Here is a 21,008-nt window from a genome sequence, read left to right as displayed (position 1 = left end):
CAGGCAATAAAGTAGTGTTAATCTTCTCAACAAAAATGTGCAAACACGCAGTTCAAGGACAAATTTCTTTCACAAACAAATCAGAACTTTCCTCATTTATGAGGAAAGATAAAGTGACTCCACTTCATCCATTCATGTAGATAAAGTTTTAAAAAACAATTAAATGAATCACTATGGTGGAACATGCTTTTATTTTAACCATGTGTTAATCATACATCTATGGTTACTGCACAGATAAACTTATAGTATGTATAAATATATATATGTGTGTGTGTGTATGTATGCATACATATACATTTTGATTATTTAATTTTCAATAAGTTTTCATTTATTGTTACTTTTGGAAGTTTCAAGTGATTTCAGTGAGAATTGTGGGTTTTTCCTTCTTTAACTGAGGGGTACCAACAATTTTATCCACGTGTGTACATTCATATGTATGCGTTGCCTACTGTCCAGAAGTAGAATGAACAGAAACACTGAAATTCCTTGTCTTCCAAGTTTTAGTATAGTTTCAATTGTATTCAACCAAGTATAGCCAAAACCAGTGCACATACTTTGTCTTTAAGTTACTTGAAATGTAATTTTGTCTGATGAACCTGCAGTTGTAACATCAGGATTTTATCAGATCGGCGCAGCATGTAGTCCTAATAGGTAAATTTTCAGTCGCAATTTCAGTCATCTGACAAAATGTGAATGAGAGCTACTTTATTTCAAATTGGGCTGTATTAATATAATATAATATAATATAATATAACTACTTTTACAAAAAGATTAAAAAAAGATTCAACTTTATTGCATATATGGTGTGTCTAGAGCCACTTCAGTGTATACATGCTCAAGTTATCTGGGCATGAAAGTTCAGCTTAGAAACGTTCGATTTTGTTCATTTCAATCAGACTGACATGTTTACATGTTATAAAAGCCTCGTTTTGGTTTGAAAAACTCAATTATTTGTCATTTTCTCATGTCATGTAAATATGCTATGTAGAAGCACCCTGCAGTGCCAGTCAGTCAGATCAGTCTTACTTTAGGTCTACTTTTCGAAGTGGTGGAAGAAGTACTCAGAGACTTTACTGAAACTAAACCAATACTGAACAAGTATTCCTTCACATTCCATTGTTACTCTGACACTTTTATGTGTTTTCATTATTTTATGCTTATAATGACGTACATAGAATGAGGAAATGTCCCACTATAACAGATAAAGGCTGAGCTTATTATTATTGCTAATTTATGTCAGGTTGTAACTTTGATTATCAATTTTTCTGATTCAAAATAAAATTAAAATAAAAGAACCTAAAATAATCTCCGACCTCAGCCATCAAAATATTTGCTTAATCCAACCCTCCAACTGAACAAAAGGGATTTAAGATATGGTAGCAAGTTCACCGTTTAAAATGTTGTTCTGTCAAATGTCAAAATACAAATACATTTTCATCAAATATAGTTTCTTATAAGATTAAATAACATATTTTGGCTCAGATTCTATTTTAGATTCAATCTTCAACAAATTGTTTAAGGATGTATAATGTCCATGCATTCTTTATGTCAAAATCTTATTTCAAAAAGCAATTTCTTAGGCTGTTAGAAGTATCAAGTAGTATTTCAGTTTCCATAGTTAATTATTTAATTTTGTTTGAGTTAATAAACTTATGAGTTATATCTGTCCATTTCTGATTCCTCTTTCCAAAAAAAGTCACCATTATTATCTTTTAACATTTTATTCCAGGAGATTACGCAGCTCTAGTTTACTTGGTTTCACAGTTTTATGCTTCACTCTGCTTTAACAACCAACTGCTACTCATAGCCATTAAATAAACAATTGCTGAACTCATTATTGCTCTTTATATGCTTGTTTGTATGAACATTTCTTTTTGGTTTCTACAGTATATGTCCTTATACATTACCTGCTTGTGGAAGCAAATACTCTCAGGTTTTTAACCATAAAAGCTGCATTAGTGTCTTGTTTTATGACATAGAAAGCCTCCATCGGGTAAATTGTGAGATGTAATGAGGTGAAATGCAGGACAGAAAATTTCCGGCTGTGGCAGTGAACAAACACAACTTGTAAACATTAGATTACTTGTATGGGTGTTCAGAATCATCCATTATTTATGGCTAAATTAATGGTCAGTAAGACAAACCATGAATGAAACATATTGTTTACTGCAAGAATGACACAATATATATTCATACTGACCAAACAAAGACATTTGACTAATCAAGTTAAAAAGATAACCCTTATAACCCATATAAAGGGAAGTACAAAAAAGTGCTTGATTTCGTAATGTTAATGCCATTCAATAATCACTCAAAACTAAAAATTAATATGTAACAGTGCAAAAACTTGAGAGGATAAAATTTCATTACTTAAATTTTTTAGAGTAATCAATTTAATTTGATTTGTCACTAAAATATGGATAATCACATGCAGTATGTGTGAAACTGCATTAGGTAATACTTAGAAGTATACACTGTTATACTGGTGACTGGACAGCATCATCAGTTGCCCTTAATGTAAATTGCCTATTTATACAACCATCATGTTATTTAAAGTTAAACTTCACATTGATTATTTTTTTCTTCAATAAAAACAGATGTAAAACTCTGTGTTGTGTTAACAACTTGGATTTTAAGTTAAAGTCTCCCGGTTTTTGTGTTTGATGAGCACTGGTTCCTCCGACAGGAGCCTCTGTAGCTGGATGGACAGACAGAACACGGCTTTCCTGTCTTATAAGGAGCCTCTCCAACCCAGTTTCCCCTGAAACACAAGTAAGCAGATAGTGGCATTACAATTGCAAGAGGTCTCGTTAAAGATGATGATGCAGAGTAGATTGTAAAATTTTCCTATTATTATCAGATCCAATGAAAAACACCAAACCAGATATTTGTTTCTACATTTATCAATCAACACAGTCTCACTCCAGGATGTGTAATAGCTACGTTGGGCCAAACAAAACATGACTTTCACTATGAAGACTCAAAAATGGTAAAATTACAGCACTTTCTGGGCTCCCAAATTGTTGCATGTCTTAGTCTGTCTTTTGATATGGTATTTGTAAAGTGTTTTATTTTGATTTACAAAATGTATAAGATTACTGTTTCATCAAAGACAACTGTAGCAGTTATCCATTCTCTTGTGAGACAGGGCTGTGTAGTACTTAGTAACATCCCTACTCTGCCTCAGTTCACCAGTTCATTCTAAAAATGAAAATCTTTATAAGCAGGTCACAAATGGAATCTTTGAATTAAAAAGAAAGAATTCTGAATTGATTTGAACTGAAAGTGACAGTGTTAATCAGTATAATGGGGCATATCTGAAAATGTCAAGCTAATCTTTTATGTTCCTCTTACTTTATTGAGTAGTTGCAGACCAATAGAATGGCTTCCTTCCAGGTGCTTCCAAACACATGCATGTTCAAGCACTTCCTGACAGCACATCCCACTCTGTTGCTGCTTGCCCAGACCATCTGTGAAAAACAGTAAACATATGCTTATTTTCATGAGCATAAACTGAAACAACACATTAACAAGGGGTGGAAGATGCAGCTCTTGAAATAGATTATATGGAGCAAGGCAGTGAAGGAAAAGTTTTTGTTTGCTTCTCCTCTGCAACAGCATTTTCTTCCCATTTATGGCAACCATAAAATGCTTGAGCCACTCTGAGTTTTGTATTAAGAGCTGCTAAATAAACAGCAGTGCAATCAATGAATGAGTGAAGCCACCTTAGTCAGCAGCTCTGTGATGCTTATAAAACAAAGGGTTGGAATAATTTCACCTCACCTCTAGATTCTGAATGATATATTATGCTTTAGCCTGATATACTTAACACCCACTCCCAAACCCACTGAAAATATATCATTTGAATGGATTCAAAAGGATCTTCTCCCAAAATATTCAGACAATTCTGTCTTCATTACTATCCTCCTCAAAATAAATGATTCCTATAAAATAAAATTATCACAAAATGATGAACCATATACAATATATAGGGGAGAACACATTTTCTTAGTGTAGTTAATTGCAGTGAAGTTCTTTTAACAGACCTAATGTTCTTTTAACAGACCTAAAACATTCTGAAGCAAAACAACATCCCTAAACATGCAGCCACAGTTACGAGGATCTCTCTTCAGCCACAAGAGGAACAAGGAGTCCTGCAGCAGATGGCACAGCTTTCACAGAGCCTTAACCTCAACGTCATGAAGTCAGTCTGGGATTATGTGAAAGGACAGGAAATGGAGAGAGAGAGTAGGTAGAGAGCAGAACAAGCTTACCAAGATGCTGGATCAACCTACCAGCAAAGTGCTATAGTAAACTTTTGCCCAGACATCTACTGTCAGAAAGCCGAGATAGGTTTCTTTTCAGAGCTTTGAATTAAAATATATATTTTTAGAAAGATATCTTCTATGTAAATCATGTTAAATGTTCCTCCTTGAAAACATTAAAACTATACCTGAGTGTAGTGAGAGCACACAGATCCACTGCATCTGTTCGGGTAGGAGAAATGATGCCTCTCATCATGCCAAGACCTGATACGTTCTGCAATGGACTGGTACCTGTCACATCCATCACACATCAAAATATTCATCAACATACAGTGCACACGGTGCAAAACAACTCTGTGTATGATTTGGAAGACTGAAGAACTCATTCTGAGGTCAGAAATCTGCACTACCGTCCTGAAGTTATTGACAAGTTTTGGCCAATGTATTTCATGGCATGTGTCGGCCCATGATCCCAAATGCATTTTGAAGCCCAGGAGTCGGCTAACTTAGCAAGGCCCTCATCCCAAAGCTGTCACAGAAAAGACAGAAAAATAGAGGAGTTGTTAATTTCACTCTTTCCAGCAAGAAGCAAAATAAGCAATAAAATAACTTCTACTCCTTTGAATAAAAATGACGGAAGCAGACAAAGAGAATAGCAACACCTATGTATGCGGAGAGATGGCAATATGTGCGAAAAAGACCTGAATTCTTGACCCCAAACAGTGGGGGAAAAGTCCTCTCAGAGAAAAATATTACTGCAAATTAATATAAAGTGATAATGTTTGTGTCATGATTACAGATTTTTATCCAGTGGGGAATGATCTCAATGATGGTAGACATCCAAAAGTCAGGAGGAGTCAAGAACAGTTGATGATCAAAATTGAGCGAATTTTGTGCCATGACCATCACAGTCTGCAGATTTCAAACAATTTGAACCGCTATTCAGACCAACCATCATCAAAACACCAAATGAGGTCTTTGGAAAAATGGTATTCTATCTCACTGAGTTTCACAAACTTGTAGAATCAATCAGGAACATTACTTTATAATATGTTACTGAAACGTAATGGAGCCGATTCTACCTGTTCTATATTTCTTTTTGGTTTATTTGAAGACTAATTTTTAAAGAAATGTCAAAAAATTTACAAAAACCTTTTGCGAAATAGTTATTCAGAGTAATTTCGCTGTACATACATAGATACATTTCCCTTTGTTTATAGAGATGTACTATATTAAAGCCACTATAGCTCAGTACAATAGGAACAGGAGTGTTGAGATTTGGTCACTGGATCAGTGGTTAGAGACGGTTGTCCAGTAACCAGAAGGTTGGCAGTTTGTTTCCCCATTCTTGCCACTCAAAAAAGCTTGTTGAACTGAACGCTGAAGGGGTGGCAGCAGAGCCAGATTAAATAAATGGACTACACTAGGCAGACTGCATTTTTTGGGCCCCCCTCCATCAATGTTATTTATGAATTGAAATCTGAAATTTACCAAAGTTACAAATAAAAGTTAATTCACATTTTACATAGTGTAGTCTTTGGTTAAAAGTTGGTTGTTTGTATGACAAAAATAAGTCATGTGTCGTATATTAAACGGTCTATTAGGATATTTTTTTTTATTTTCATTATTTATATGTTATTACACGGCTCTATTAAATGCTATTAAATTAGCCATATCTTGCCATCGTGGTAGTCTACCTCCTTGCCACGACAAGGCGCCCATGAGCAAGGCACCATACCCCATGCTCCCCGGGCGCTGTGAATGGCTGCCTACTGCTCCAGTGTATGGAATCTGTCTCCACGAGTGTGTGACCCTGTGCATGTGTTCAACAGGAGCCAACCTGGATGGGTTAAATGCGGAGGACAAAATTTGTGTATTTCCCTGCATGTACATTACAATAAATCTTAATCTTAGTTTATGCCATGCTGCATGCATGTAGCGACTACCTACTTTCTTGTTATGGGATAACAGTAAACTGCCATGTGTCACTTTATGATGCCATCATTTTTATCTTTTAGTGTTGCTGTATGACAACCCGTCAACCCTCATCCTGCACGGTCCTGACTGTTCTAATTCCCTCTCACCTGCCAATGGTTAGGATTAAGAGTTGAAGATACATAGTGAAGGGGAGAATGAGGTTAGCTTTAGATGCTAAATGGATGGATAGGGTTAGAAAGTACGCAATATTGTGTACATTTTAAAGTGTTTGCCATCTCACAAGTTTTTATTTTGATTTGTGACAATTCTATGATTTGCAAATGTGAAAAGACAAACCTATCACTCATTATCTTGTGGGACTGGGCTGACACGCGGAAATACACCAGAACTGTATTTAGCTGCTAAATAATAAAAGAGAAGTTGTTTTATGTGAAGACAAAAGAACATTTCATGTCAGTTTGTTTATCCATTTCAGCTTTGCATTTTATGCTAAGTTTGTGTAATCTTTGAGATTTTATTTCTGTAGTATCTTATCTCACCTGCTCCATACAAATCAGCCATGACACTGAGATCACTGACAGGTAAAGCAACTCTGCTCATCTTGATACAGTGATGCTCTCCTGTTGGACCTGCATAGTGGTATTCATCTAGAGGCTACTGGGACACTTGTGACCTAACTAAACACCTTTAAAAACCAATGAAACCTTCCACATTACAGCCTTCCCCAGCAGAAAAACTTGGTTAGAAAGGTTTAGAAAAATACTACAAAAATTCTGAAGAGTTCACGCCGCAGATACCAATCTGATATCATCTGTGTGAAACAAACCCAATCCACAACGACCCCACATCGCAACCTACTGAGTTCAGACGATCTATTGCTAAAGTTGTAGTAGTAAAGACTGTCCAGGACACCCCAAGATATTCTTTGTCCAGGGCACACACACAATACTATAATGTATAATTGTTGTTGTGTGTGTTCTAAAGTACGAGAAAGAAAAATAAACTACTCTCAGAAAGAAAAGTAACCTGTCTGCCTGGTCTAATACACCACACAGTATCTCACCATGTACTCCATATCAGCAGCAATAGGGAAGACCTGCGAACGGACACGGTTGTGGTAGTCCAGCAGGTTGTTCATTTCTCTGGGTGAAATGGCTCGCTTCGGTCTTCTACAAGGCACACCAGAGGCTCCAGTCAGCAGAAAGAGGCGAGTATCAGCTGCAGCTCTGGTGTTGTTGAACAGCTCGGTGGAACTTGACAGGACAGCAGCAGCAGCTTCCATGTGAGGCATCATCCACAGGGTGGCAGCTAGTAGGACCTGAGCAGCAGCAGCAGCCATCTGAGTCCTGCGGAGGAGGAGGACGACGATGAGGAGGAAGAGAAAGCCGTAGCACCTCTGAGGAAGGAAGTAGACGTGTCTTCACGGATGTAGTAAAGTAAGAGATGCAGGGGCCCAAAAGCATCACGCTGGTCAGGAGGTGTACAGAGAACAAGTTGACTTTTATTAACTAAACAAATGTAGCCTTTTAACAAAGGGAAAATGGGGTGTTGCTCTTCCCATAGCACATAAAAACATGACTGAACAACTCCCAACATACATATATATATATACTCTGATAGGCCTCCTCTCCAGTTCAAACGAGCCTATCAGAGCAGATCTGTGGATAAGAGGACGGACACCATTAACAATGAAATCATACATATCTTAGTTTGTTTGTGCCAACAAACACAAATGAACTCCTGCAAAATAAAGAAAGAAAATATAGTACATTCAAAACTAATCCACAAAATGTACAACATAAATAACCCAACTTAATTAACTGAAAATATTTCCACGCATTTTGTCCACCAATCACAACAATCCCCACCTCTTTCTGGTCTCTATAAAGGGAGACCTACAGAGGCGAGCTCCCTCTTTGAGCCCATGCCCAGATGCACACAGGACTGGAGAGACCAGGTGACAAACCACATTGTTTAACATTTACAATCTGACCCAGCATACAGGAAGTTAGCACTTCCTCACAACGGACCAACCTCTTTGTGGTTAGAAAATAAAAAGTAAAAACAAAATTTGTTGTTGGCAACAGCCTTTTAAAAAGTTGAGAGAGAGGCATGTTTACCATTTTGTTACATCACCTCTTTGTTTGATTACATTTTTTATTAGTTTGGGAAGTAATTGTTGTAGTTTTGCAAGAGGAATCAACGTCAGTCCTTAATGAATAAAACATTTCTACTGCTCAACAGTCCATGGTTATTTGTCTAATTCCTCTTTTCGAGATGATCTTTTTATTTTCAGCATGTCACAGGTTTGGGCAGCAGGCCTGTCAAGCACATGCGCTCTGTATATGCTAGCCACACTGATTATAAATTATTCAGAATGAGGTTTGGCACTCTATCCATCCATCCATTTTCTATACCAGCTTAATCCAATCTAGGGTTGTGGGGGTCTGCAATCTATCCCAGCTCTAATTGAACAAGAGTGAAGGGCAGGTTTGGCATTATCCTGCTGAAATAACCATGGACCAAAAAGACATAATCTTGAAGTATGAAAATATCTTTCCATAATTCTATATACCTCTGCATAAATAGTATCTTTAAACATTTGCTAATAACAGTTGATAACTGCCTGACTTGTCTGTCATATCTTTGTCACCCAATGTCTGTGTTTCCCAAAAGCAGCACAGACATGGACTGTTTGACCACAGAACATGCATCCACTGTCTTTCTGTTCTTCTGAGATGAGAAGAGAAAGTGTTTCTGTTCAAAGTTTTAGTTCATAGTTCATATATCTGCGTAATATACTTTCAGGTTACAGTTCTATTTCAGGATTTACATATCTGCTGCTCAAATGAAGCTCATGTGCTTCCAACAGTTACTTCCATCCTTGACCTTTAAGCAATGAGAATTCCCCAGACCATGGCTTAAAAAGATTAAACTTTTTACATCCAACCCTGACACCCATATTCCTGAACCATGTTACCTGAATATTATATGAACTTTTCTGCCTTTATTTGCCACTTTCAGCTTTTAAATCTGTGTTGGCACACAATCATTCTACAATTTCTTAGACTTTCTAAAAACAATGAGGAAATGCAGAATATAAAAGAAAATATTTCTTTTGTACTTCAAATTAATTAGAAAATTTCCAATTTAGGTTTTCATTGCATTCTAGAAAACTTTTTTAGAAAAAATAAAAACAAAGTTGTTGATGAACATAAATGATGCATTAACTTTGTTGGGATTCATTAAGGCAGAAAAGTACATTTTATTACATGTTATTACAACACAAATAAAGGGACACATTTTCTTCATTATTATATATTTTTTAATGCTCTGGAATTCATTTCTGTCATTCCTTTAAGAACCAATTTTTTTTTTACCAGATTGCACAGAAGCTAAACTGCATAATTAAGTTAAATTATGCCTCAAACCCTCTTTAATGAATAGAAATAAACTATCTATTTCAACATACAGTCACAGCATGAATACACGATTAATCTGAACAGTGTAATTTAATGTGTTAATGTTCCTAATATGCAACATAAAGCAACAAAAAATCCATGCCTCCTACCTTCATATGTATATCCTTTCGCAGATCAGAGCCATACAAATAGCAGCGGAGACCCTCACTTTAGTATGAGGCTTTGCAAACATGGTCGTTTGTCATTTGTGGCAGGGTGTTTCAACAGAGCCAGGGACAGTTTCACACACACAAATCCTCCTCTATGTTTCTTCCTCCTTTCCTCTTTTTTTCTTTCTGTCTCCTTACTTAAAGGGAAGTCAAAGATGTTTTTCACATCCTAAATCTAAATCATGACATTTTGAACAAGCCACTGGAGTCAGACTCATGTCTTATGGGAGACATCCACAACAATGAAATCTCTCTGTTTATCATTTGAGGTAAATATATTAGTTACCACTCATAATATAATGTAAACCAAATAGGTTGTACTAAGTAAATATTTGTGCAGCATTCCAGTTAACTAATGTGATTAGAAACCTGCCTGTGCACCACTTCGTGATCACTGAGGTATGACCACTGTAGGGCCTGAAAGGAAACTTTTCTAACTTTGGTTATAATGTGACTGAAAGTTAAGTTGCTAACCCACTAGTCATACAACATTTATTCAGCCAGCTCAAAGCCCTTTATACTTTTCCAGAAAACTTGAGTGAAAACTGGGGTGGTACAACCCTAACGCAACATACCTGACAAGTGCTGAATTAAATTACACCTAAAGTCAATTCAGAATAACGAGATAATTTAAAATGGCTTTAGACTGGGACAGGCACAGGGAGAGCATGCAAACTCTAGCTAGAAAAACAGCTTCAAACCAAGAACTTTTGCTGTTTGGTGATAATTTATGAGGGGGTGTATATACACAGAATTTTTACACAGACTATTTTCAGGACTTTAGTCTCCTGCCCCAGTTCACAGTCTACAGATGAAAAACTTCAATGCTGTAAATCAGCTAGAAATGTCATATACAAAATATGCAGTATTTTCAGTCAAACCATCAAGCTTTACACAGTGTGGAAAAGAACAGGAAATGCCTGCAAAATTCAACAATGTCGAGTAAGCATGAAACAGAGCTTTGACCCCTGCAGGTACATAAGAACTGCCACATGTGTGTCTGGGGGAAGTTGTGCAGCATTCCAGTTATTTTGGTCCACAGACAATAGTCAGTAATAACACAAAACAAAACACCTTCAGCAGTCACATCTCATTATTAAAGAGTATCATTAGAGATTCACAGATAATACACAAAGTCTGGTTTTAATAATTTTGCCCTACATTGTTTCTTGGTCTTCTTCTCTGCATTTGACAAGAGATTGAAACAACCCAAAGGTACACAATACCACTCTGAAGTTTCTTTTGTGTCACCGAGCTAGTCAGGTGAGCTCTCTGAAGTAGAGCCTTCTAAGACTGGCCTCATACTTCCACACAGCTTCAGCAGAATGCTGTCAAACTTTGTGACTTTGTGTGTAAAAGGGACTGATTGCATCATCAAAGAGGCAAAGAAGACATTTTGCACAGCTCATCCTTACCTATGGTTGTTATGTATTTAACTTTTTCTTTGGTCAATGAAGATGCAATGCTTCTCAGATGTTTTGTATTTCTGTAATTTGTAATAATTCCAATCATTTATTTAATTCAAGCTCCAACAGTTTGATACAACAAAGTTACGTTCTTCTGAGGTAGATCAGAGTTGCTGGCTGGATGATGGATGAGTTTGAGCATCACTTAACCTGTTGAAATCTTGTCTTGTCTTTGCAGTATCCAGCATCTAAATTTAGCAATGGCCACTTACATGTCAGTTCTGTCGCATAGTTGATATACCTCTATATGAGAGTAGAAATGCTGAGCAGCAATATAAAATAGATGCATCAGACTTTAAAAGGTGAGCAGACAGACAGCAGAGTAGAACAGAATTTTTGAGTGGGGAAGGTTATCAAAAACTAAAAGGAAGGTCAAGCGATGCAGTAAAACAGTAAATTTCTCACATGATTTGGATGTTAAAGTGTAAAGAGCTGTTCTCAGCTGAGTGTGACTGTACCACACAGAATTTACTGCAACACTCTCAAAGGGCAAACAATGGAAAAGCGTCATCCTACTGTCCAATTGAACAGTCTCTCGCTAAAATGTATTAAATATGGATAAACACCACTGCATGATTGTGGAGCAGAACACATTTGCCATGAGAGTCACTGCAAAAACACATTTGTAACAGTGCTAATATGAGCAAAAGTGTGCAGGAAATTTTTTCATGGTCAGTTGTCACAATTCAGGAAATGTGCTGTCAGAAACGTGTCAGACCTTGGTGGGATGATTCTCCAGCCAGCAGAGACCAGGCACTTTTTCTCTTCCATAAACTCTCATTTTTACCAAGCAGCATGACATCATCTGTATAATTCAAGGCACTGCAGAGTCCTTGTGTACAGAAGTTCCCTGTGCCCGTGTCATGAATGAGGAATGAGAACATAAAGTGAAATCTGTACCAAGCATATTTAAAAAGTGGTTAAAAATAGTTGGTTGATGTGAGTGACAGTTTCACCTTGTGTCTTCTGGCCCCATCCAGTCTCAAAAGAAAACGTGTTAAATATACACTCATTCACATGTCCAAAAATGTAGAAGTGTCCCAACAAGACTTCCACAACAAGGTCAAACCAGATGTGTTTCACCCCTAACCTTAAATATACTTATATTTATGTCGAAACATAACAATGCATTTTCATGCCCTTGTCTAATCAACTCTGACTGAAAGCAAAGTCAAAAAGGGAATATTTGTTGGACAATAGTGGGTCAGATGGGACAAAAACTCTCTCTGTGGTATAATGGCACCTCTCATACCCTCCTATAGTACTGTGCAAAAGTCTTGAGCCTCGCTTCAACAAGAAATAGGTGCAGCAATTTGTTGTAACATATCAAAAAAAGAATTAACATAATATATATAAAGTAAGACAAACTAGAGTTTGTAAAATTCTAATTAGCTTGAAAGACAATATTTGCTATGACCACTTTTAATTTTAAACAAAGCCTGCCCTCTGAGCAATATTTTTTGTAATCTAGTTTGGTAGTCTTTAAGAAAAATTGCCCAGTCAATCATGAAAGATTGTCCTGGCTTCTCTAAAAAGATTCCAAAGCTCTCCTTTGGATGTTTCATTCTCTGTCAAGAACATACCACATTGTTTCAACAATGGTGAGATCTAAGCTCTGGGAAGAATTCATTACTCCATCAGAAATGTGCCCACAGATTTTCAATTGAGTTCTTCTGTCATTTCGAATGAGGTTAGAAGACTGGGTGGGAATCTCTGGTACTGCTTTAAACTTTTGTGGAAATTGGTAACTGTGTCTCAGACCAAATGGCTATGACCTGTGGGGTTCCCCAGGGCTCCATCCTGGGACCCCTATTGTTCAATCTGTCATTGATGGCAGGAGAACACAGGCAACATTTTAATCATTATCTGTGGCCCACAGAAACAAAGAGAAAGTGTTATCAGACTCTCTCTCTAAAACCTAATAATCAAGTTAGAAATCTAGGAGTAATATTGAACTCAGACCTGAACTTTAACAGCCACATTAAATCAATAATATCAGCAGCTTTTTAACATCTAAAAAACATTGCCAGAATCAAAGGAATAGTGTCTAAACCAGACTTAGAAAGACTAATCCATAAATTTGTCTCCAGTAGGTTAAACTACTGCAACAGCCTGCTCACTGGGTGCTAAACGGGCTGTAAGACAGCTGCAGTACATCCAGAATGCTGCTGCTCAAGTCCTGACTAGAACCAGGAAATATGACATTATTAGTCCAGTGCTCAGGTCTCTGCACTGGCTTCCTGTCGTTCAGAGAATAGACTTTAAAACAGTTCTGCTTGTGTGCAAATCTCTTCATGGTTTAGCGCCAAAGTACATCTCTGACATGTTAGAGCCATATGAACCAACTTGGACTCTGAGAACATCAGGGAGAGGTCTCCTGCTGGTGCCCAGAGTCAGGACTAAACAAGGTGAGGCTGTGTTTCAGTTTTATGCTCCTAAAATCTGGAACAGTCTCCTAGAAGGTGTGAGACAAGCCTCAACTCTGACAATGTTTAAATCCAGCCTGAAAACAGTTCTATTTAGCTATGCATATGGCAACTGAAAGTATTTTATCTGCACTCTTCGCTTTTAATTAATTTAATTAATAACTATTCTTTATGCTTTTGGAATGATTTTGTTTCCCTTCTTGTGATTTTATGTAGCTATAAAGCACTTGGAATTGCCTTGTGTACGAATTGTGCTCTACAAATAAACTTGCCTTGCCTTACCTTGCCTTACCTTGCCTCACCCTTTTCTCTCAGTCTCCTTTTCTATATATGATTTATTGACAGCTGCTCTTCCATGGAGGCTATTTCTTATGGTGTTTAATCAATAGATTATTCAACTGAGGGGCCAGGTCCATCTTTCAGGTCCTGTGTCAGGCCTTTGCTGACTTTTCTCCTACTTCTTGAGGACATCTCATACAGATATTGTTCATCTGCTGTTGATAGCTTATTATCATTATCCCTATTTTCTTCTGTAGGTTTTTATTTAGACCTGACACTTTAGACCTTTTTTGTTCTCCACTTGTCTTGTTTCCTCAAACTTTTCAAAGAAAAACAGCACAACATACAAAGATGGGAATTTTTTGGCTGATAAATGGTCCACACTTATATAGTTTCTTTATAACCTTATTAAGGTTCTACAAAGCTTACAAAGTTTCACGTTCACCCATTCACTCAAACATTCAACATTAAACGCTTTTATATACACTATATTGCCAAAAGTATTCACTCACCCATCTAAAAAAATCAATTCGGATGTTCCAATAACTTCCATGGCCACATGTGTATAAATTCAAGCACCTTGGCATGCAGACTGCTTCTATTTGCATAAGAACGGGTTGGTCTCAGGAGCTCAGTGAATTCCAGCGTGGTACCGTGATAGGATGCCACTTGTGCAACAAGTCCATTTGGGAAATTTCCTCTCAATATCCCACAGTCAACTGTCAGTGGTATTATAACAAAGTTTAAGCGATTGGGAACGACAGCAACTCAGCCATGAAGTGGGAGGCCACATAAAATGACAGAGTGGGGTCAGCGGCTGTTGAGGTGCATAGTGCACAGAGGTCGCCAATTTTCTGCATAGTCAGTTGCTACAGACCTCCAAACTTCATGTGGCCTTCAGATTACCTTCAGATTATTAAGAACAGTGCATAGAGAGCTTCAAGGAATTGGGTTTCCATGGCCTAGCAGCTGCATCCAAGCCAAACATCACCAAGTGTAATGCAAACCGTTGGATGCAGCGGTGTAAAACACGTCGCCACTGGACACTAGAGCAGTGGAGACACGTTCTCTGGAGTGACGAATCACGCTTCTCCATCTGGCAATCTGATGGACAAGTCTGGGTTTGGCGGTTGCCAAGAGAATGGTACTTGTGGGGTTGTTATTCAGGAGCTGGGCTTGGTCTCTTAATTCCAGTGAAAGGAACTCTCAATGCTTACAAAGAGATTTTGGACAATTTCATGCTCCCAACTTTGTGGAGACAGTTTGGGGATGGACCCTTCCTGTTCCAACATGACTGCGCACCAGTGCACAAAGCAAGGTCCATAAAAACATGGAGGAGCGAGTTTGGTGTGGAAGAACTTGACTGGCCTGCACAGAGTCCTGATCTCAACCCGATAAAACACCTTTGGGATGAATCAGAGCGGAGACTGCGAGCCAGGACTTCTTGGCCAACATCAGTGTCTGACCTCACAATCGCGCTTCTGGAAGAATGGTAAAAAATTCCCATAAACACACTCCTAAACCTTGTGGAAAGCTTCCCCACAAGAGTTGAAGCTGTTATAGCTGCAAAGAGTGGGCTGACATCATATTAAACCCTATGGATTGAGAATGGGATGTCACTTAAGTTCATATGCGTGTAAAGGCAGATGAGCAAATACTTTTGGCGATATAGTGTATATGCACTCTACAGTATGAAGTGTTCCTTCTCTAAAATTACACACCAGTGGGTAATGTAAAAATTTTTCTCTGCACGGTCAGCCCCAGAGCAGTCCCACAGAGCCAGCCTTAATTCTCATTTTCTTTCTGATTAAGACAGCAAAGCTGATTGCACTCTTCACCATAGACTCTTAGTAGATATGCAACATCGTGTTGCAGACACTGAAGGAGCTAAGCATCTGCTAAGTAACTCTGCTCTGTCTCTTATTGTAGACAGCCTCAGTGTTTCATTTTTAGTTCGGATTGTTGTCCAGGTGAAAACCCAGGTATTTGTAAACCTCCACCTCTTCATCCAGGATGATACGAGTGTTTGGCTTAATCCTGGTCATTTTAAGATCTCCATTCATTTCTTTTATCTTGTTTACATAAAAAAATTGGTGACTGTTCCCACAATATGCCACATATTGGACAATCAGTTCCCTGCATTCAGCCTCTAGTCCATCACTGTTACATCTCACAACTGCAGAGTCATCTGAGAATTTCTGGAAATAACAAAACTCTTGTGTAGTACTGAAAGTCTCAAGTGTAGCAGAAAGTCCATCCATCCATCCATTTTCTATACCCGCTTAATCCAACTCAGGGTCGTGGGGGGCTGGAGCCTATCCCAGCTGTCACTGGGCGAGAGCCGGGGTACAAACTGGATGGGCCACCAGTCCATCACAGGGCTACATAGAGGCAAACGAAACAACAACCATGCATGCTCACAGTCACTGCTAGGGACAATTTAGAATCACCAATTAACCTGCCATGCTTTCTGTGCGGTGGGAGGATGCCAGAGTACCTGGAGAGAACCCACACATACACAGGGAAAACGTGCAAACTCCATACAGAAAGGCCAATTAGATTAATTGCATTTGATTACAATGAATTGGACTCTAATTGGCTTGAATTGGACTATATCATGGAAATGCCTTGAGATGACATTTGTTGTGATTTGGCACTATATAAATAAACTGAATTGAATGAAACTGAATTGAATTGAATTCTATCATAGTTGATGATAAGCGTTGATGGTGTATCATAATGACAGGGCTTAATATAGTAGGGAAAGAATTTAACAGTGATGCGTAAAAAGGTAGACGAAACAGATAAGGTTGGCTGAGAGATAGACGTATTCATGAGGATTTAAGTTTTTCAAGAGGAAGACAAAGGTGATATATAAAGATAAGAGAGGATAGGGTAAAACTGGAGCAGGTCAGGTGAAAACATTTTGAGAAGATATAATGCTACAGCCCCTTACCCAGTGTCTCGTCCATTGTTATTTCACACTGTGTGCTAAGATTTTTTTTATATATATAAATAATCGAAAATGGGGCTAAAGGAAAGGAAACTTGATAAGAAATAGTTGATAGAAGACATATCAAACATTTACTTTAATATTTACAGATACATCATTGAGGTTCATGTTAATCCCGGAAAATAGGGGCATCAAAGGCTTTTTGGCTGAACAAACTTTGAAGCACAATAGAATTATAGAGGTTTTTTATAACTTGCTGTCAGTAAAAAAAAACAACTTCGTCCCAGCAGTTTGGTGGCAGTAATGTACATATACTACACTGGATTTCAGTTGTCCCATTAAAGAGAAGAAGAAGAAGAAGATGAAGTGTCATTGGTTGAGCTCTAGTGACGACAGAGACCTCCCGACCCGGTGAGATCTTCAGCGTCAATATGGCGGCGATAGATGTCATTGTGGACAAGTTGGTGGTACTATGGAGGAACCCTGGTGTCCGACAAAAAATTCCCTGGATGTTTATAGTCATTTCGGTGGTGGGGTCAATTTTGAAAGAGCTGGAGCTCGTCCCGCAGACTTATTTCAGCAGCAGCAAAAACGTCGTGAATGTGTAAGTCGAGTTAGAGTACGTCGTCACCAAACTGAGATAGTCTCCAGAATTCATTTATTAAGCCAGTGGCTCCTGTCTAACTGGTGACCTGATGTTGGAAAAGACGTGAAACAATAGTCCTTTTTTTTTTCTTTACAGTTTTGTAAACTAATGTAAGCAACGCTTGAAAGATGTGGGTTAAGGGTAAACTGTCATTGTTTGCTGTGCTGCTGCCGAATTATTCAATATTTCAGTTTGAAGAGTTCAACTATAAATAAGAAATACAATGATTTAAAGAAACCATATTCAGGAAATGACTATAAATAAACTTTGGCTTAAAGTACCCAGTCAAGTCATCTAGCCCAGTAAAGAAATTACTTTTCGGACATTTCAGAAATTGAAAAAATGAGTTTATTGTTCAGTTTGTTACATCACTATGTCTGTGTATCTAGTTTGGTTTTAGATGATGAAGGCTGTGATGAGTTTAAGGCCAGTTTTTACTAAAGAAAGGCGTCGGAAAAAAGTTTCGTGACATGTAACTTTTTAAAAAAAGAATTGAGTGTGTTTTAGGTTGATCTTTGACTAAATTATGGTACATGTATCTGTGAAATGATTGTAACTAGGTTGTCAAATAACTATTATCCACATGGTTTAGGCATGTACATATGTTTGGAACTTTCAGATGTACTGGCCTTTTTAAGTCACTTGATTTATTCCATTAAAATTTAGGGGATAAATGAAAGTTATTTAAGATTCAGGGAAAGACTTTTCTTTTTTTTATCAGACAGAATAAACTGAACGATAACATTCCTGGATTGACTGATTGTTTTCTTGCAGAGTTTGGGACAGAAATGTTGTAAATATATTTGGACATACATACATACATATACATACAGTACATTGATTAACTGTGTAGTTGATTGACAGTGACTTAATTTCTAATAGAGTAGTATCAAGAAGCGTATAAGAAGAAGTATAAATAATGAATAAAAAAAATAGGGCTTTTTTTCTTTCTTTTTTTCTAAGCAACACTTTTAAATAGCTGATTCGCTACGATAATAAACTAGATATTTTTATCAGGTAGACTTGTCTGCAAATTGGTGTGAAAAGGCACACAATTATTTAGCTTTTGAGAGCTGACTGTGGATTCTGTAAAGGATGGAGCATTAATGAAGAAAAACAATCACATCTTGGTTAAATATTTAAGATCAATGCTTTTATTCAAAGTGACAAAGAAAAGATATTTTCCTCACAGCACTTCTTAAGGTCTGGTACAGCATTGTAGTGCTGAGAATTGAAAGAATCAAGGCACAAACATGTTCCTGATAGCAGAGTGCTAATATCTCTGCACTGTTACTCTTGCAGGTATTTTGTCAAAGTGTCTTGGGGTTGGACGCTGCTGCTACTGACACCCTTCCTTCTCCTCTCCAACTCCACCTTCAGCAGGAGTGTTTCTTTCCTTGGATGGCGGCTGTTGTCTCTGGTAGTGGCAACTATCATTTGGTATATCTGCACAGAGACCTTCTTTCACATCGAGGATATGACTGGCACTTGTTTTGAAAATGACGCCTTGACTGTTATCAACAAGGATTTAATTTCCAAAGCCACCTGCAGGCAGGCCGGCTTCCACTGGCAGGGGTACGACATCTCAGGACACTCCTTCATCTTGACCTACTCTGCCCTCCTCATCATGGAGGAAACTAGCCCAATGGCCTTCTTGAGGCTGGCCAGTCTGTCAGTACTACCCAGGATGGTCCTCAATCTGCTGTATGTGGCCTTGAATCTGTTTATAATTATATGGGTTTGGATGTTTGCCTGCACCTCTGTTTACTTCCATGATCCGTCACACAAGTTGCTAGGGACCATGTGTGGCGTGTTGGGGTGGTATGTGACATATCAGTTTTGGTATCTAAAGTCATGGTCTCCAGGGCAACCCCCTCAGCGCCAACCAAAAAAACAGAAACAACAGGCCTAAGCTAAAACCATGCTACCTTCTATAGATGGTCGCTAAATTTACTGCTATGCTCAAAACAACACTATAAATGACAATATCTGTATCCGGGTCCAAGCTGGTCATGATACTTGAAGCTATTTTGAGTTATTACCTCCTCACAGAAAGGTCTCTTTGTGCGAATGACCGACATGTTGCCCTTCGTAGTGTTTAACAGCTGCTGAGCCCAAATTACTTTTGGTAATCCGAGATAAAAGCAAGACTGCTCTGCTATACAGAAGGGTGTACTACGAAGAGAAATGAATGAGTTACCAGGAATATTCAATATCCTAAAGTTGGTCTTTTTTTAAAAATTTTCATATTTAAAGTGACTGATGCTAAATAGTCAGATTTAACCATAATAGATTTTTGATTCGGTCTGCCTAAAAGCATATCTGCTGTGGATTTTGACCATTACTCAGTGTTGAATGAACACGTCAAGTATCACTTTTAAAGTCTGTGTATTAGTTTTTAATTATATAGCTCTAATTTGTGGCTATCGTACAAAAAATAAGGCAGCAAGCTTTAGGAGTGAATTTATTGTTTGAATAACGCTTGTTTTAGTGTTCCTTGATATTTAACACAATTATTACTTTTCTGCGTCACCTTATTCTGAGCAGCAATGTTTCTTTGTGCCATTTTTTTAATGTTCTTCACTTTTAAACATTTTTGTGCAGAAGAGGCATCAATTGGCACGTCCAACGGCCACTTTCATGGGGAGCATGCAAAGAGTCTGGCAGGCTGAACAAAGATAGTTGATAATCTTTGTCGTGATACACATTATATCTCTTGAGTGTTAGGTTTTGTCAAGCCAGATGCCTCAGAGAAACCCCTCCAGCTTCAGCCTCTGTGGCTTTCATTAAACTGTTGTTAATCTGCCTTTATAATGCTCTACTGATCACTGAGTAATTGGAATTTTTATGACTGGGAACACTTGAGAATGTTTACAGCCCCAGTTATGTGTGTTTTTTGCACAGAATACAAATGTTTATTGCATGTTGGTAACTATCTTCAGATAAGATACTGGATCAACTTTTCATCCTACATGTAGGATTTAAAAGAGTTGCTCAATGATTTTACTACATGTCACTTTATCCGAATCTGTTGTCCAAAAATACTTCTAATTTAAGTGCAGTTTTTTTCCATTCCTAATGCTTGTTGCTGGAAATACTCACCTCTACAGATGAGTTGTATTGCTTCATGTCTAGAAACGTTCCCATACAAATACACTGTACACCCTTATTTAAACAAACATTTGTGACCCCTAGAGCATCCCGCTGCCTTATATTACTTACATGTTCCAAACTGAGTTTTTTTTTTAGTTTTTTTTTTTTTACAGCTCTTTGTTTTTAGTAGGAGACAGGTTTTGAGGCTCAGACACAATTTAAAAGTAATGAGGGATATTTATTTTCTGTAACAGCCGTAGATTCGGTGTTCATAAGTTGATTGTGATGTACAGATTATGTGTGGCTTCCTA

At 37.8% G+C, this 21,008-nt stretch overlaps 2 protein-coding genes across 2 annotated transcripts; one reads left to right on the top strand and one right to left on the bottom strand.

Annotated features, from left to right (window-relative positions):
* Window positions 1-2,361: 2,361 nt before the first annotated feature.
* r3hdml (R3H domain containing-like) lies at window positions 2,362-8,174 on the bottom strand. Its single transcript, XM_072366325.1, has 6 exons — window positions 8,103-8,174; window positions 7,267-7,599; window positions 4,676-4,794; window positions 4,454-4,556; window positions 3,355-3,470; window positions 2,362-2,761 (listed from the first exon to the last, which is right to left on the bottom strand). The coding sequence occupies exons 1-6, from the start codon at window positions 8,172-8,174 to the stop codon at window positions 2,638-2,640; spliced, it is 867 nt and encodes a 288-aa protein (XP_072222426.1). The 3' UTR covers window positions 2,362-2,637.
* Window positions 8,175-17,359: 9,185 nt separating this feature from the next.
* On the top strand, window positions 17,360-20,950 carry fitm2 (fat storage inducing transmembrane protein 2). The gene is made up of 3 exons (XM_072367166.1): window positions 17,360-17,562; window positions 18,907-20,852; window positions 20,891-20,950. Exons 1-2 carry the CDS (start codon window positions 17,390-17,392, stop codon window positions 19,514-19,516), a joined length of 783 nt encoding a protein of 260 aa, XP_072223267.1. The 5' UTR covers window positions 17,360-17,389; the 3' UTR covers window positions 19,517-20,852; window positions 20,891-20,950.
* The last annotated feature ends 58 nt before the right edge of the window (window positions 20,951-21,008 follow it).

The sequence above is a fragment of the Leuresthes tenuis genome, unplaced genomic scaffold, assembly GCF_036924035.1.
Source record: "Leuresthes tenuis unplaced genomic scaffold, fLeuTen1.0.hap1 SCAF_16, whole genome shotgun sequence".
Lineage (NCBI taxonomy): Eukaryota > Metazoa > Chordata > Actinopteri > Atheriniformes > Atherinopsidae > Leuresthes > Leuresthes tenuis.
The sequence above is the reverse complement of the archived record's forward strand: the minus strand, read 5'-3'. Positions and strand labels throughout refer to the sequence as shown.

Bases quoted from the DNA above. Each gene is read 5' to 3' on its own strand.
- r3hdml (XM_072366325.1), bottom strand. From the start codon at position 8,174: ATGTGGTTTGTCACCTGGTCTCTCCAGTCCTGTGTGCATCTGGGCATG. The intron at 4,795-7,266 runs GTGAGATACTGT...TTTCTGTGACAG, and splicing joins CTGCTGATATGGAGTACATG to CTTTGGGATGAGGGCCTTGC. The intron at 2,762-3,354 runs GTAAGAGGAACA...CTTGTGTTTCAG, and splicing joins GTCTGCAACTACTCAATAAA to GGGAAACTGGGTTGGAGAGG.
- fitm2 (XM_072367166.1), top strand. From the start codon at position 17,390: ATGGCGGCGATAGATGTCATTGTGGACAAGTTGGTGGTACTATGGAGG. The intron at 17,563-18,906 runs GTAAGTCGAGTT...TTACTCTTGCAG, and splicing joins AGCAAAAACGTCGTGAATGT to GTATTTTGTCAAAGTGTCTT.